This window comes from Ischnura elegans, chromosome 8, assembly GCF_921293095.1.
Source record: "Ischnura elegans chromosome 8, ioIscEleg1.1, whole genome shotgun sequence".
In the NCBI taxonomy this organism is placed as follows: Eukaryota; Metazoa; Arthropoda; class Insecta; order Odonata; family Coenagrionidae; genus Ischnura; species Ischnura elegans.
The window spans coordinates 23,805,115-23,823,893 of record NC_060253.1 but is presented as its reverse complement, the minus strand read 5'-3'; the positions used below and the strand labels follow the sequence as shown (position 1 = coordinate 23,823,893).

Genomic DNA, 18,779 nt, shown 5'->3' with positions numbered 1-18,779 from the left:
TTTCGGTTACTGATACATTTGGTTTGCAATTGTCACCAAATAATCCTTTATGCTCTTCAACCTCATGAATGAGATACTTGTTTTTATTGCATAATTATATACGATAATACAGATTTTTTTAAATGTATAATAATAAGAAAATATTTCTGTACTATTCGGATAAATATACTCGAAGATCGTTTTTAAGGTGCCCACCATATGCGTTGTCGTATGCGGCCATGAGCTCCGCGCCAAGGAGTGGTGTCAAAGTTCAGTGCCGGAGTTGATCGTCGGAGATTTGAGTGCCGGGTGGGAGTGGAATTTTAATCGGGAATTTCTGACTTCAAAAATTTGTAGGTTCCGGAAAAATACGATAGCATGGAGCAACAGAGCATATTAGTCACGCTATGGAGAAAAGAAGGGTCTTTTCGCCTATTTTGTCTTGAGCAATAGGGTAGTTTCCTTCATCAAAGAAAACGAAAGTCATTGATTGCGATTCTTTACCCACCATTAGTGAACACATAATATACAAATTATTTGGTTTTAGAAATCCCAGTTTAGACGAATGGCAATTGTCAATTTTAACCGCATTCAAAAGGGCCAGATTGGCGCCCATGCGATTCCACTTCACGTGACGCCATAGGGACCTAGTTTCTCTATGAGTAGATAGGAGTTTTACATCGTCTGAGATTACCAATTCATGAATGAGGCACAGAGCTCAGGGAAACATCTCATAATAATCACACATCAAGAATACCTAAGTTCGGAAAGTTTCCTTCGTTTGATATGGGAATGATGATCCTTATTTAAGCCAAGCGCTACCTGGTAGCAGGGTACTCAGCTACCTACCAGCAGCCTGCGTAGTATCAGCGCTCAAGCCTCGCCCCAAGGTCACCTCACACGCCGACAGCTGGAACCAGAAATACGTCACACGGACTTTTCCAATCATTCCTACTTAGCCGTCGCGTTTTCGCGCGCTTGAAAATTTTCACTTTTCATTTAATCGCGAAAAATAGATATCGTCATTCGAAAATCTAAGAGCGTGAAATACGCACTCCATGAGTAATAATCTTTCGATTTAGGCAATAAAAAAATAATAGGAAACTACCCTATTGGCAAATGGATACTGATACTGAATTTAAAATATATAGTCGGAATGAAAAAAGACACAAAAAAAACATATTGAGACTGAGAATAGAGATTCTGTGGAAGTGAATAACTGTTTATGGAAATACTCTCAACTGAAAAATAAATTCGTTTCGCTATAGGTGCATGGTAAATAATTTTTTTCTAATAATGTATAAAAAAATATAAATGAGTTTTAGTTTTGGTGTCAATGTAGTGTAAGTTTTCCCTAAGTTATCACCACAATTGTCGCCGTCTCGATTTAGCATCCACAAATGGGCTCATTACAACTTTTATTATTGTTTAAAATGCACAACAATGAATTCTTGAAATAAAATTTGATTATAAATTGAAGTTTTCTTTTAAAGACCTTATTGTATACACCGCCAAAACCATAAATATTCGGTATATTCTAATTTTTTCCACAGGGAAAAATGGTAAATAAAATAATGGCTCATGGGCAATAAAATCGTGGTATATATCTAATTATTTCTTTGTTTATATTAACTTTGTTTTGCTCAAAATTCGTTTCTTTCCTCCATTTTTTTCTTTCACCTGGGTTAAAATAAACACTATCGGAAAAAAGAAAACAAATATCTCGAGAATTCGTAAAATGTGTTGACTCTCGCGAGGAGCGTCAAGCGTCGCGTCGGTGGAGTGGGGGAGGTCATTCTCTAGTTTCGCTGCCCCATTAGCGGCCACTGCCCCATTCAACCGCCCCACAAAGCTCCCACCCCACCCCTCTTTCCGAAGAGAAAAGAGTCCGCCGTCAAAGAACACCTTGCGACAATTAACGACCGGAAAATGGCGCTTGTTTGAACTACGCCCATTCATTTAGAAATTTTTAGAGGGTGTAGGAGATTCATGACAGTTTTTGTTAGGATTATTTTACAATCTCTTTCTCTTCCAGTGCGAGGAAATTCAATACACCACTCCCTTTTATTTTTTTCAAGGCATAGCTTGTTTTTTAAACTTAGGGTACTCTCTGAAAAGTTTATAGCTGTATCGGAATGGGCCGGTGTCAAAATTTGCCTATTTATTAAATTTGAAAATTTTACTGCAGTTCGTTCTCAGTTGAACAGTTTTCATACGTGAGACACTTTCAAATATTGAAAAATACGTGCCTCATTTATCTTGAAAATCTGAAGGCGATAGCGTAGGTTTGAAACAGGAAATGCGTTACGGAGAAGAGGTTAAGTGCGAATGAAAAGGTTGAGCAGCGGGGCAGCGTTTTTTCAATAATTCGTCGCGAGGCGTTTCCTGGTCCCAGGCTATTCCTCTTTGAAAGCATTTTTTAATTAACAAAACGCGTATTTTTACAAATCTCTTGTCCTCCAATCAGCTATCTCTGGTCCTCGATTTTTTTACTTTTACGTCTCACACTCCTTACTTCATTTTGCCCTTTTGTTTTTCTTCACACCTCGAAAGGTATTATGAATTGGATGGATGAGGCAGATACTTTGTGGAGATCCATTATGAGATATGAAGTGAAACACTTTGCACTTTCCACATAAAAATTTATTACACTAGAGTCGACATGTTTCGCTGCACTGCAGCATTATCAAGACTCCTCTTGATAATGTCTTAATAATTCATAATAAGAGTCTTGATAATGCTGCAGTGCAGCGAAACATGTCGACTCTAGTGTAATAAATTTTTATGTGGAAAGTGCAGTGTTTCACTTCATATCTCAGAAAGGTATTATAACAAATATGCTCATTCCGTTAAAAATGAAATATATTCTCTTCTTTCTCAAGGATATTTCAATGTTGTTAATGTTATCTGACGTCTGGCGCACCAATAGACAATAATCTGTATTTTAAATTAGCGGCTTTTTCCGTTAATCAGGAAAGTGGAACAACTTCTAAGATTTTTAAGTCATCTCCAAATACAGCTGTACAACTTAATGGCGGAGTAGTGGAGAGAGTAAGCAGCTAATGCGATTTAAGTCTGTTGCGAATTCCTTGTCCGGCATCCCGCGGCTGCGAATCTGGAATAGCTGCGCGGTTGCGGAAAACGATAGTCACATGTCGATGCGGCCGGCACATTTAAGAAATCAGCGGAAACAGCGGGATGTCCCCATATATAGGCCGTCGATGGAAAAGTATTAAGGAGAGAAATGTTATTTATAAATTTCCTGCAAGGCTTCATACTGAGCACGACCATGGTATGTTCCGTAGTTATGGAAGAGTAAAAAACATGCTACTGGAATGTGGTGTGTAAAAATAATTCAGTTTTATGGGCCTATTGCCGTTGCCTGATCATTTCATGTATGCTGTGACTTTACTTTATGTACTAAGTTTTTCGAAAACATACTAATTTATAATGAAAGTTGGATCTTGAACGCTTAGATGCGTCATAAGGCGAAAAGAAACCTTTAACTGTTATTAAGGTGAAGAGAGATTATTCTGATTCCTTGGTGAATTCCTTGGTGAAAATGGTGATATATAAAATAAGTGGTAATTATTATCGGTATAAAGGGTTAGATGATTTTTTCGGTTTACAGATAATCAACATATCTGGATGCCATTGTAATAATCTAATCGAATAAATATGTAGGAGTTCGATATTAAATGCTCGCGAAAGTTGTCAAAAATGGATTTTATGTAAGTTTTGTGTATCTGTCGATAGGGAAACTTTTTTCCCTCTCGTTTGAAAATTCCTCCTCCCCAATCTCTGACCAACCAACTCTACCTCGACCATACTTTATTACATTGCCACAGTTTTTTTACATCGGCATTATGATGGGGATTTTACTAAATGATGTACTTCAACTCTCTCTTTCACTCAGACAACATTCCTCCACCTTTTGCCACTATCCTTCCGCCCCCAGTGACCTCGTGTATTTAAGAGCCGGTAATTCCTGTATTCATACCAGATGATGTCATACGGCGACGAAACCGGTCGTTCAAAAATATATTTGAGAAATTTGCAAAGTTTTTTTTTCGAAATGACGTAATTTCTCCTTGGAATTCCTCAAAATATTGATTATAATTTAGACGCTCTTTTCGTGAGCTATTATTTATGACAATTTTTTTGGTCAGAAATTTAAGTTACCGTATTGGGCCCATTCTCATGCATCTGCATCCTTGCAAGAAAAAGATCAAGAATGAATTCGTTCAGGTATTATGTAAGCATACTTTTGGTCATCTATGATCCCTCCAAATTAAGACACACTTTTGATTAACGCGGGCAAGATATCTGATCTCCCAACTCGTCGATATTTATACCTAAATGAAAGCACTCATATGGCAAAAATGGTAAAAAAAATATGAATACATTGAAAGAAAAAGCCCTTTTATAATTGCAATAGTGTTTTTTTGTTTGTTAGAGAGAATTTTAAGCATAAATAAGCATATGCCGGACCCTTTCCCCACTTTCTTACGTAAGATTTTTAAATTTTAACAAAAAAAATTCTATAGATTCAAAGCTATATTTGAAGTGTTTCTTTAGAAATTTCACATTATTGCTGCCAAAAGTAGTAATATTAAAATCGTTTAGAATTATTAATTAACAAATTATCATTTTTAGATTTTACGCTATATAATTCTAGGCGTTTTCTATCCTGTAAATAACTCTCCTCTTGACGTCTCCTCTTTAACTCCCGAAAAAATTAAACCTTTCTCTTACTTAACCAATGCAATGATCCCCCCAAACTCCCTCTTATCAGCATAAGTAAGAAAACTCGTAACTAAAAACGCAATGGTCATCGATGCTTCTTTGCAAGAATAAGGAGAATGAATAAATTTATACTTTGCCGTCCTCCGTGGCTGCAGGGTACAATCCTTGCCTGCTAAACCGAGGGTCGTGGGTTCGAGTCCCACTTGGGTAGCTTAGCTATATTGAGAGTCCATTGTTATTTGTGTTAACCCCATGAATGTGCTGCTTTAGGGGTGATGAACACAAATAAAGTAAATAAATAATATTATGATGCCACTTCTCTTCGTATAATGGGAGAAATGTTGAGTTCTTCAAAGACCCTGGTTAAACGAAAATGCCTTCGTTCTTCAAAGAATATTACAGGATGAAATTGAGAAGAGTATTTTTGATAAAACATACGTGAAGCGATTTTTATGTTGCACTTTCAACTTTAAATCTCGAATGTACCTCTCTTAAGCGGGAGATCCAATCACGCAACGACAATGCCTTCGTTATTTATATCTACCTAAAAGCATCCGAATGTTATGATTTATACGAATGCATATAAGGAAAGAGCACTTTCCTAATTGCGAGAGTGTTTTGTTCTTTTATCGCGTCAATTATAAAAGGTGTGCATTCTTGCCTTCGGGCATGAAAGATCGAAGAGAGTTCGGACCGGTTTTAGAATCTCCGGTATTTTTTAGAGAGACTTCAATTACAAAAGAACATCTGTTCAATACACTGCATTATCATCATCGGCTACTATCATCGGCTTCCTGAGCCTGGTCATGTGGATGAACCTTGAAATATTCTAGAAAATTAATCCTGCTGCTACTTTCTCATAATTAGATGGAGGGACTGGATTAATTTTTTGTGCCTAGCGTTGCATTCAAATTTTGGGATGGTCGCTTTCACACTGGTCTTAACCACTGAAGCCTCCTAAAGCTCCTTCATTTTTTGTTACCTAAGTTGTAAATTTGAGAAATTTGGAGTAATAAATTTATTATTATTGTCATATTTGGATAGTTATAAGCGAGGGGTAAGTGCGAAGTTTGTGGGTTGTCTGTCGTGATATTTTGTTGTCCATTCATCCACGGAAAATCGTACATTTAAAAAAGTCTGCGAAGTAATTATTACTATTATTAGTAATTATTAACCCGGAAACCCATCACCAAGTCTGCGAAGTATATATTTCGTTTGAAGTAAACGAGGGATCTTTTTGTTTATCTTTTTGAGTAATTTTAAAATGAATTCTGATACTGATTTCAAAATATATAGTCTGAATGAAAAGAAAAAACACAAAAAGAACATACTGAGACCGAGAATAGCGCAAGAATGGTGTGTCAGAAGATGAGTACTCCTGGCCTGTGATCTCCCCTGAAGATGTATTGCGTGTAGTCGCCACAGGGGAAAGAATTTCCGAGTAGAAACAGGGGGATGGAGCTCCAAAACCCCAACCCCCTAGCCACGTGTCTAGGGTGCGCGGCCTGGGTCATTATTTTTGCTGCAAACTTTAAAATGGTGCAGCATGGTTATGATAGATTTGAATTCTTCCCGCTACTACCCGAAGTGAAATATTGCAGGCATGCGGCTGGGCAACCCGCCGTTCATTATAGTCGCCGCGGAAAAATAAATGGAAACAGTGAAAATATTTGTACAAATTCTACGTCCGACTTCGTGGAATTTTTCGGCATTATTTCTGATTGCTTGCTTTCGATCCCTTCCAACAGATGGCAGACGCTGCGGCGGCGGCGGATCAGGAGAAGCTGAGCGCTGCCCCTGCCAGTCCAATGCCGGTGAGCCCAGCGCCCCCTAGCCCCGCCCCCGCCACGGAAGCGCCCCCGGCCGCCGCTGCAACGCCGCCTCCGGCCAAGGCAGAGCCGCCACTGCAGAACAACGCCACCCCCAGCCCGGCGGCCGCCTCTACCCCCAAGAAGGGTAGCAGCACCCCCGCTTCGGCCGGGGGCAGTCCCTCTTGCCAGAGTCCCGTTCCATCTGGGGCCTCCGGGGGCGCGGATTCGCCCGCAGGAAAGGGAGACACCTTCCGGGAAAGATTCAAGGCTAGTTGACGCTCCAGTAATGTTACTAGAATTAATGATCGTGGAATATTACATTACTGACAATTTATTAATTTAATGATACAATTAGATCCCATTTAATCTCATTTAATGATACAACAATAATGATAGTAGAATACTTTTATTTATTTATTTAAGTAGCCTACCGATTAAGGCAGGTTTCCATGGAGTACTAGAAGAATTCTGGGATCCTCCCTCCCCATCAACCACTTCCCTCTTCAATGCACAATAAGGCCTACTCCCTTTCAATCTATCTAAAAATCCTATTATCTTCCTTCCTCTCCCTCGTTTTCCTAACATTCTACCCTCTTACACTGTTTTCAACATCCCCCCCCGTAAAGTACTCGCTCCATCCTTACCTTTTGTCTCCACCGTACCTCATCCAGAGGCTGCCTCTCCTCGCCCACCATGTCCAGCACTTCATCGTTCCTCCTCCTCTCCGTGCACTTTACCTTCTCCATTCTTCGCCACACCCACATCTCGAATGCCTCCAGTCTTTTCTCGTCCTCCATCATAAGTGTCCACGTTTCTGCACCGCAAAGCGCTACATTCATGATCAGACTCTTCACTAACCTTTTCTTTAAATTTTTACATAGAGTAGAATTCTACTCGCCGGAAAACAATTTGTGTCGCTGATAAAACATTTTCCCGTATGGGTATCGTCGTTTTGAGACCGTAAATTTCCAGAGAAGGACTTGTGTATTTCAATCTCATAAAACCCGCCATCTTTACCTTTGAACCCAGTTGATCTTATAGAGCATGGCGAATTTATTCTGAGTCGCTGATAGTAATAGCAGCGATAGGGTTTTCATTTTTATATGAAATCTCTATAAAGTAAAATTGCATTTATATTGAAAATATACTGTAACGAATATACTGATACATAGTTTTGAGTTTTTTTTAGATCAAGCCCTGCATTCCTGCAAACATCGAGGAAAATATATTTTTTTAACATCCTTAATAATTTTAAACAATTTACCTTTTTATACATAGAAAAGGTTATGCATTATTTGTTTGATGTCGGGGAAAATTAAATTAAACACGTAAGGAAAAATTAGGATCAAAAGTTCTGGAGAGTCTATTGGACGTAAGAATGTGACCCCGCACTGAACAAAACCTTTTTAGGGGGGGGGACAATTGCCCCCCCTAGAAGCAAAAATTGTAAAAGCCTTTAAGCAAAATCAGAACTGAATTGAAACGAAAGTATTCCACAAATTTTCTTTATACCCACGAAAAATGATATATATTAGAATAAGATATGTAACTAAAATAAAAGTATTTTTTCAAGGAAATAATCTCATAAATTTCATGTCTTGCTCCCCCCCCACCTTAGACCATGGCTTGCCCCCCCCCCCTAGTTATGATCCTGGGTGCACCCTTGCGTGAAGACTCGTTTGGGTCGTCTAGAGGACCAAAAAATGTCCTTTTGGATATAATGCAAGGCTGGGTGCAGGCAATTCACCGCTCGGTTTATGAATAAATGCCTGGAATTACCCGTATGAGTAAAGTGCTTGAAATTCATTCAAACGGTGTGCCAGGCTAAGGTGTGAATTCAAAATAGCACTATATCTGCTTTTTCATTTTGGCATTGCATCAAAAAAAATGAGTCACAGCTATTACTGTTTTTAAATTATTCATATCCATCGTACTATATTTAATCAATGTGGAATTCAACCACCGTTTTCAATTTAACCCAAATGTATACCAATTTCCATTCAAATTTAAGTTGGAAGATGATTTAGCGTGACCTCAAGTTACCTCGTAGGTAATATTTTATGTATAAGTTGTAATACTATAATAGTTGATGATCTATTTTTTATTGGAGGGTGGTGTCACTCAGTCCTGATTTCCCATTGCAGGCCTTTTCAAAGTTCGGTGACACCAAGTCGGATGGTAAGCACATCACGCTGTCTCAGAGCGACAAATGGATGAAGCAAGCCAAAGTGATCGACGGAAAGAAAATTACCACCACCGACACAGGAATCTACTTCAAGAAATTCAAGTGAGTACTTTCAGCCGTTAAGCTTTTACTTTCGCGGATGTGATTTGTCTAAATCCACCCGTTGCGTAACATACTTCCAACATCTAGTTGAAACGTTAGCTTGTCTTGAAAGCACTTTTACTCTCTAAGACAAACAATTCGTTGTAAATTAAAAATATTCGCTTAATATAAAGGTATAATGTTTAAAGGTACCCAATGAGTGTAAAGGCCGATTTACACGGCGTACGCATTGCGCGTGTTCAAACTGTATTAATTTCTCATTACGGCGTGCAATGGCGCAATTTCACGAACGAAATTGGAACAGGGGATATTTTCATTTAACGTCGATGCGTTCTCGTATGTATCCCAGTAAATCACCGCTTTACACGACGCAATGACTGTACCTTCGCACATGCATAAAATTGTGCAATTTCGAGCCCTGAGTAAAATGGCCTTAAGGTTTTAAGGTGTATGAAGGTAAAATATAAGGTTTTAGGAGGCAGTATCTTACCTTTAAAAACTTATAAAACTTCTTTAGTAGACGAAAGTGTTCGCTGCTCGGATATCTTCTCTCCGTTTATATTCTATAGTTCACTATGTATGTTTCTCATTGCATAGAAGGATCCTGATTGGTTCTCCGTGAATGAGAAACGTGAAGAGATGGAAGTCGGCCATCTCTCACGTACAGGCACCGCGTTCACATTCACGTTGATTGTGTCCCAGTCTCCAATGACATTCTTTTGCTAAAAAGTCTTATTCCCGTGTCGAAAGTAGAAAAGCATTGCAACGCCTCCTATAGGCATTTCGCTATCCAGACTGGAAGAATAATACATTCGGCTGCTCCAGTTCGATTCACTGGAACGTCTCCTTCTCTCCACTTTCAACAATATCCTCTCGTAAACAAACTTTTCAACATCTTGACAACAATCAATAAGTCAGCTAAATTGAAAAAACAACAAATCGAAATACTGAAAAAATACGTTAGTTAATTTATTCTTTTATTAGCATGATATCCAAAAACAGGCAGGAAAACTTTTTAAATTGGATTTAAAGGGCTTAATAATAAATTGCAACAAATAAACAAAAAAAAACACTAGTAACACGACATAACCGCCACGTCTGTAAGTTAATTAATTGGAACAAGAGCAGCCCACAACGTGTTACAGCATTGAGAAATTTTTCAAGTAAATGTTTTCTCTCAATTTTATACAAAGTACATAACAATTTATGGACTTCTTTCTATTATTTTCTTTCGTGAATTTTGATTATTCTTACGATAGAAAAACGCTTGAATTTTAACCCACTTGTATTTTTCTGTGGCATGTTTTGGAGAAAATCTTCAATATTAACATTTATAAATATTGTTGGTGCATAAACTTTAAGAGAAGCATAACTACACCCCCGTTAAGTAATTAATGTAGTACTTTTTAGTGACTAAGTATTGACTATTGTTTGCATTTAACAACAAATAATAATTGTTGATTCTCAAATTCACCGAGAAGAGCAAGAGGAAAGGGCCTACCAAAGTTAAAAAAAAACAAATTCTTGCTATTATGCCGTTGCGTTATTCATGTGAATGATAAAGAGAAATATCATGTGGTGAAGTTAGTCTGTACATATATTTATTATTATTTAGTATCATTTTATGTAGCATGTTTAAAATTTATTATTAAATTTAGAATTTAACCAGTAATTTTATGCAGACCAAATTTGTCAAATGATATTCCTGATGGAATTTAACAAATTTATAGTAATGCATATAATTTCAGAAGGAAAAAGTGTTATACCCAGTCAAGTAATTAAATATTACCCAGATGAAGGCACTACTACTATGTTGAAACCTGGGTCGGTTGATACATAGCATGCTCGGATTTAAACCAAGTTATATGTTATTTATGAATGTGACATACTTTCACAAATGTAAGCCTTACACTCTGGCTTATACCCATTAAGATAAATTGTATTAATTACTAAATGTATGCCTCTTATCGCACCGGATATCGTCCTTGGCAGGGCACAGAAGATCGGATTCGACGACTATAAGAAGTTCCTGGAGGAGTTGGCCAAGAACAAGAAGGTGGAGGTGGCGGAAATCAAAAGCAAGATGGCGTCCTGCGGAAACCCAGGCTTCACTGGAGTCACCGTAAGCACCCTTCCAACACGTAAACTGGGACGTCACGCGTGACGTCACCACTACCTCCTCCAATGAGCTTAATATTAATATAACGTTGGGCGTGCTGGCCATTATAATTTGAATTTCATTAATAGACTAGTTTCAAGCGCATTCTGATAAAAAATATCACAGTGGAGTATTCGCATAGTTTTTGGAAATAAAGTCAAAAATTCTTTGGGCAGAAAAACTCCATATTAAAATCGCTACTCCTAAATATTTCATCCAGTCACTCACCATACCCCAAGCTACTCTTACCTGAATATCGTACAATCTCCTTTTATCAGACAATTTCTATTTCATCCATTTCTTTACCTCTCTCCCGATGAATTCCGGAATGGAGCAGAGAGTTTTCACAACACCAGTATCCTTACGAATATGCAACTCATTTGCATATTTAATTGTTGTAGGGTGGCATAATTACCAGGAAACCGGAGCCTTGCTTATTGTTATCCTGAAGGCGTCACTGACCTCGATATAAAAATTTCCCAGCCAGCACGATGGGTTACATTATACTAGTCTCCATGGATACCATCCCTCTCAAAAATATAGTAAGTAATGCCAGAGGGGTTTTGAAATGACATTGGATATTATATCTCTCAAGAGGGAACGTATCCATGGAAACCAAGAATATTTTATGCATATCGACTGCTCCTAGCCGCAAAGTAGCATCTCAAAAAATCATTTAATTGAGGCGTATCTTGAATTTTGTAGCCCAGAAAATCGTATGTGTAAAATTTGAGCATTATAATCGTATCTGAAATTTTTTCCATTGTAGACTGGTAATCTGACTTACGATTTTATGGACGATTATTGAGATGCAATTATATTGCTCAAATTTTACATATTCGATGTTCTGGACTAGAAATTGATGATAGGCCCGAGTGGAATTTTTTTGAGATACTACTTTGCGGATATGAGCGATGGATATGTTATTACCTTTGCTGGCTGGGATGATACATTTTTAAATTCGGAATTATTCATGTATTGTCAGTTCTTAATGGTAATATGGGTAAAGAGAAAAAAAAACGATCAACTTCTAGTAAAGAGCAAAATATTCAACTAAATTATTTGTAGCCTCACTCTATTTCTTGGGGAACATTTTTGGCCAAATAGTACATAAAATTGACTTGATGTACCAAATAAATACTCTATTAAGATATTGAAACATTTTGTATGAAAAATTACCAGTTCTGTTAATTATTTGACCAGAATATCAGAAATAGTACATTCATGTTTTGCGTTCATTTGACCAGAATATAAGAAATAGTACATTTGTGTTTGCGGGAGAGCATGATGATAAGAGTTCAGGTGAATGTATTATTTTTTGTGTATGTAAGTGAAATCTCAATTTTAAGGGGTGAGAATCAAAGGGATAACAAGTGATTATTTTCCTAAACAGAGGTAACTACAAGAATAAATAGAAGAAATATGCAAAAACTCGGCAGCCAAGGGACACGAGTGAGTCTGCTCTGTGCTAACATCCAGTGGAAAATTAAATGCACTTCTGAATATCTAATTGATCTCGTTTCTTTTCTACACCTAATTTCTGTACCTGACTCTGTTTTGAAAAAAATATTACCTGTACCCCTTGGCTTCTCAACCCCTCATTCAATCCTGCTCATGTGAGTTGAGTTCGATATGGTTTTTGACTCAACTTGAGTCATTAAGTATCTCCAATTCAACAGCTCGGAGTAAACTTGAGTTATCCCCAGGCAGGATGACGGCACCAGTGGCGCAGCGAGGGGGTTTCTGGGAGATTAGCCCCCCCAGAGCTCAGAGAAATTTTTAATTTTAATCCATTTTACTTAATTGGATTGATATTACAAATATAATAGTGTAAGGATTGATAAAATATCCCTCATAAAGCCGCAAAACTCACCATTTTGAACCATTTATCTTAAAATTACGCAATTCATTAGCCTCGCACCTACCGCTTATCCTGGTGGGTACCCCCACACACCCCTGTATTATTGGCACCTTAAACCCCCCCCTCCAGCCTTCATTCCTAGCTGCGCCCCTGGACGGTACAGTATTGAGTCAGGTTTTGGAATACGGCCGCACGAGGCCGACTTGTGAATCCTCTGCTGTAATATTCGCGCATGTATTAATTCGCCGTCCCTCTCTCTTTTGTTTTTCATCCCTTTGCTCGTTGCGCACGCCGCCGAAGGCGCAGTCAGTCCAGGCGGCCGCGGTGGAGAGGCTGACGGACACGAGTCGCTACACGGGATCGCACAAGCAGCGCTTCGACGAGACCGGGAAGGGACGAGGGATCGCCGGACGCAAGGACGTCTCCGACGGATCCGGCTACGTCCAGGGATACATGAACAAGGACACGTACCGCAAGAACCGCTAGTGTGGCCACACACAACCGCCTTGGCTGCGTTCGAGTGTGCGAGAGACATATGTATATTATTATACCCAAAGTGCGTGTGTGTTTACAAGTTTGTGGGCGTGAATGTTTGTGCCTCGTCATCATCTCCCCCCACCCCCCGCTTCAAGTAATCCGCAGCTCCATCCCCTTTCTCTTTACGGTACGATACTGGCAGTTTTTTCAAACGTCCAGTATCAACAAGAGCAAGTGCGATGTACACTTTAAGACCTAGAGAAAGCTTATGCGAACTCATACCTCCTGCTCGACTGGAATTTTATGGAGACGGTACGCTCGCTTAATAGTTAAGCTGTCATTTTGAAAATTTCGGGGTATATGCATTGGATCCTTTCACAGATTTTTCCTACATCTCGAACGTAAAAAGATTAAATCTGAGAAAATATTTAAAAGTTTACATTTTCAAGTGTAACTTTGCCTTGTCATATTTAAAAAAATATTTAACTCTCTACTTTATGTGGCCTGAAAAATTCAAGATGTTAGTACAAATCTCATGCGAGCAATTCGCTACAAAAAAGGCCAATAAAGCGAGTTGTATGCGTCTTCATAAGGCGTTGCGCAGTAGACGATCCGGTCCGATCCGATCCGGTTGTCGCGGTTGGAAGGTCAGGTTTGTGCTAACCATATCTGTTGCAAAATTTGAAATTTGGAGGAGAGGATCGACAGCTCAGATGTTTTACGCCATAGGGAAGGAAGGGTGGAGAGAAACCCGGCGTCGGCAATAGCCTACTCTTATCGAAAGGCGCCTAGGGGACCTCAGCTTGATATCACATCCGACGGACGGAGTGCTGTACTCGGAGTGCCCTGCACAAAGCGTTCAGGTTGGGATCAGGCAATCCATGAAAAATCCCCTTTCTGGTATTACGTGCTCCAAGATCAAACCGCTGACTATAAAATCCGGTCTTTATGGTTGCAGGGACGGAAACTAGGAAGCACATTGAAGTCACTGAGTGAAGAGTTGAAATTTGTAATCCGCGCGCTCGATCCTAGCGCCTCTCTGCGAGAGAAAGGTGAAAAAGACACTCCGGTCAATTTCACTCGATTCAATTTTTTCAACCTACTGAAGAAGGGTCCGAAAAATATATCCATGATTGCTAAAATAAAAATCATCACACTCATTGTATGCACACAAAGCGCATAACGTGAAGCAAACCGTACCCGGAGTAATATCTCTTCCAGCCTGAAGAGGGCGATCCCTTGTATTTTGTCTTTTTTGATGACTTGTATCTGATTTAAAATTTACGCTATCATCTTCAAACTTCAGGGTAATTAGAATGGAGCATTGTCAACATTTGCTTGTTTCTTAAAAATGAAAACATTCTTCTGAGAAAATTCTGAGGCAAAATTGTCGAATTTGGGGCACAAGCTAATGTGGACTTTTGATTAAATTTATGTGCCCTAAAAAAATTTCATGATGTAGACATACGTTTTGAGTGAGCCACCAAAAAAGATCGGTCGAGTGGGAAGTATGCTTAAACATATTACTATCAATCTATTCGATATCGTGGCAATCATAGGATAAAAATCGACAACAATACTGTGGCCTTCCCATTATTATTATTCAATTTTAAAGATGGAGTAGATTTTAGGTAATCCTGTGACATAGTGAAGATTAAAAAGACTTAACTTGATGGTTTTTCTATCACCATAAGATAGATGCTAATTTCGATGCATACCACACATGCTTTTTTACGGCAGAGCTCGCCATCTCCCCAACGGATGGACCCTTGGGGAGATACGACTGCCGCTTTTCTCTCGTCTACCGGGTTGATGCGACCCTGTCAATAATTTCGCATAGTGTTTTTCAATTGTCTCTTGGTTCATGTGTCCCATTGGGTGCTTTCCATTCATCGACACTCGTTGACACAAGTCAACTTGTGTCGCGGTTTTCGTGTTCCATTGGGTGTCGCCGATTGTTGTGACACAAGTCAACAAACGATAATGCGCAGGAATTTGAGAGCTATAACGAGTTTCCGTGAGTCAACACTAGTCGACGCGTGAATCGCATGAATGGAAAACACCCATTCACATTACTATAGTGTCAATGACCCGTTTCCATTACTATTGTACCCACGATCGTACATGCATATAAAATGCGATCGCATTTTATGTGCATGTCTGGTAATGCGTAGTTCAGAATGCTGCCACTTCATGATGATACGGCAACGGAATTTGAAGCAAAATTTTTGCTGAAGCAGCTACTTGATAGGAAAAGCCTCTGCAGAATCATTTTTCCAGTGAATTTTGTAGGTACAATTACGTATGCATATCTAAAGGGTCACCGAAGCCATTTTGAAACGTGCCACTTTCCATAATCAGCATCATAACCATAGTGTTCAACCCTTTTGCGTGTGAGGGCAGCAGAGTTATTATCAAGGGAATGTAAATGATAGTAATGTGAACGGGTTATTACGGACGGAAGTATTTGCGCCTGTGAATTGGTGGATCTGTGGCTAAAACGTATTATTTCCGTGATGGAATGAACTATGTTGCACTAATATTTCGAGTAATTTCAACGTAGGATGTCGGATAACGTGGGTATAGCTGCATAGAATCGATGGATCTGCATAGCATGTAGAAAAAGGTTTTTTGAAAAACTTTTTTGGGCTTCGTGTGCTTATCGCTTCCCTCTCGTCAACAACAGTTACTAAGTGGAGGAGAAAAAAAATAATGTTACATGTGATTTTTGGAAATATTTTTGGAGGCGTTTGGGAACAAATATTCAAAATAGGTAGAGGTTAGCTTTTGGAATCGGTCGTTCAACTCACCAGTCATTAAATAGATACTATCCTCTTTTACTGTAATAAACACGACACGATCCATACGTAAAGGAAAGCAACCGTTTCTAATCACAGACGTTTGCAAAGAATTAATCCCCCGAAATTTTCATTCTGGTATGTGCAGCATCAAAGAAATAACTGGACATTTTGGCATTTTTTGATTTATGACCAGATTGATTTTTCATTTTTCGTAAATTTCGTCTTCACAACTAAACTTTCTTTAAAGTCACTTACTAACTATGCACTCAAACTTTCTAGATGAATTTTATGACGATTCTTCAATTTTTATATCTCTCTGCCTGGATATTTTTCATCCGACTCACTTTTTTATTTTCTGACATGATTGCTGATTGTATTTCCTTAAAATTGTTCGCTTTTCTTAAGTTGTCTAGCCGTCGTGAATGTGATCCTTCTTCCTCTGCTTCTCATTAATTTCATTTCAATCATATATGCAATGTGATAAAAAAACGAATGCTTACTGGTCAAAAGAAGTAAAGATCATCCTTAGGCGTAATCAAATTACCCATTGTTTTCAGCCATAAAACTGCCAACTTTCGTTGTATTTTAAGTTAAAATCGGTTTCAGCAGAAGCACGCGGCTAGCCGAAGACAGTGCGGGTCTCGACGCGAAGGCGTGGCTTTTGGACGCGAGAGTAGTACAAAAATATTAATCGCAGCACATATTCTCAACTTCGGTAACGGTCCTTTCGTCACTGATCTATTCAGACTCCCGTCATTCACCATGTTGTATTCACAGTGTGATTGCCCCTCCCCTCTTGAGTGTTATCCTACAATCACTACGTCGATAGAAGATATTTTAACCCAGTTTAAGATTTTTTGAGCATACTCTATTTATGTATCCTGTGGTTAAGCCAGGTAAAACGAATTTTTATGTAAATACTACCGTAAAAATTGTCGCAATTTGAAGTGCACTGCATGAAGTACTTGTATATACAAAATATAATAAAAGAGTTTTAAAAGGCTATGAAACTGTGACACACATTAAAAATTCTTTCCCCAAATTCTTTGTCTACCGCCTCCACGCTATACTTTTAAATGACGGAAGCGGGTGACGTCATTGTTACAAATGAAGAATGCAATCCACACTCTTACTTATAATTTTTAATTTGTGATGAGCCTTTGTACGATTTAATGAACTGTATAGCTCGACTATGTCATTAAAAAATTTGTGATTGAAGTATTGGTTGAGTTCATTTGAAAACACTTTGATCGTAGCCACCTTCTCTCTACCCACTGCAGCAGTGCAAAACAGCGTCCTGTGAGGGAGATCAAGGTGCTGGGACAACTGGAGATGGAAGATATTACCATCAAGAGGAAATTTTTGAAGTGAAAACTTCTTTAGCGGCGTTAAGCACTTTTGCGGGATGGGGAAAAAGCATAGAATTCGCGTGAGCGTCACCGACCCGACACCGCGATCGCTACATCGAGATATACATATGTATAGTGTGTATAGTGTATGCAATGGTATAGGTTGCGTCACCGCTATACTTTTACATACTGAATACTGGCATGTCTGCTTCTAGTACTGTACATATGTACTTTTTCTATACAGTGCGTATTATTTTGTAGACTGTTAATAGAGATTAATATATACACTTTGTTAATATATTATTAATATATAGACTGTTAAAGTCTTTTTGTTTTAAAAATATTAAAATTGAAAATAAAAATCTATAGTGTATATTGTATAAGTTCCTTAAATATAAAGAGCTCGTGCATGAACGTGCAGAAGAGTGTACACGCTATAAAAATACAGGTCAGTACAATTTAAGGCAGTTTCTTTTATGTGTATAGTGAACAATTATAGGTTTAAAGCATATTAAATAAAAGAAATAAAAGCATATTATATTTTAATATATAAATGATGTTACTTTCTATTCATACACATCGTAATTTTAATATATATTTAATAATAAACAGTTTGCTGAAAAAAATAATTTCAATTTTTGCTGAAAAATGAGTATTACTGGAAAAATTAGTTCTTTAATAATATTAAATCTATATAAAAAATAAATGGATAATAATTATTTCAGTTTTCAGTTCTGTCGGCCAGTGCCACGACTGCCCCGTTTTTTTATTTAGAGATTTTGGCAAGTCAGCGTCACCGGTATACTTACGTACTACTTCACAAGTCGCCTATTTAGACGTGTGCCAGAAGGTGTTAGACCATCTATAGGTTTCTGGAGAGGGCGTTAAAAGTGAATCCAGCATATAAGAAGCCTTTTTACCGATGCGGCCGATATAGTGATCCATCGTGTGTTGTTTTACCCTTAAGCATGCGCGCGCGTTAAATTGATCGCTATTTTTGTTTCAATCAGAAGCTTCCGAAGCATCAGGCACGTAGCTGGTTCATTTGGGTGGGGGGGGGATTCAGCCTTCCCAAAAAGTCTTTCCTTTGCAGCTATTGCCCGCTATACGTGCTAGTAAGAGGCAACTTGTCTAGGAGCACTAATCCTCTGACTCTCTCGTAACTATTAAGAGTTCTACATAGAACTGGGCCTTGGATCCCAAATTTTCTCCAAATCGGACAATATCAACAACTACGGCAAGTGCCCTATAGTTTAAAATAAAAAAAATCAGTGGAATAGGGTAGTTTCCTTCATCAATGAAAACGAAAG

At 38.5% G+C, this 18,779-nt stretch overlaps 1 protein-coding gene across 3 annotated transcripts in view; it reads left to right on the top strand.

Annotated features, from left to right (window-relative positions):
* Positions 1–17,338, top strand: part of LOC124163289 (tubulin polymerization-promoting protein homolog) — a 124,445-nt gene extending 107,107 nt beyond the window's left edge. For 2 of the 3 annotated variants that reach the window (XM_046540089.1, XM_046540087.1), the window contains exons 2-5: positions 6,474–6,803; positions 8,681–8,823; positions 10,816–10,945; positions 13,143–17,338. In XM_046540089.1, coding sequence (XP_046396045.1) covers positions 6,474–6,803; positions 8,681–8,823; positions 10,816–10,945; positions 13,143–13,328 — 789 coding nt within the window. In that variant the 3' untranslated portion in view covers positions 13,329–17,338. The remainder of the gene's footprint in view (positions 1–6,473; positions 6,804–8,680; positions 8,824–10,815; positions 10,946–13,142) is intronic. The other variant, XM_046540088.1, reaches the window with a different exon arrangement.
* Positions 17,339–18,779: the final 1,441 nt, after the last annotated feature.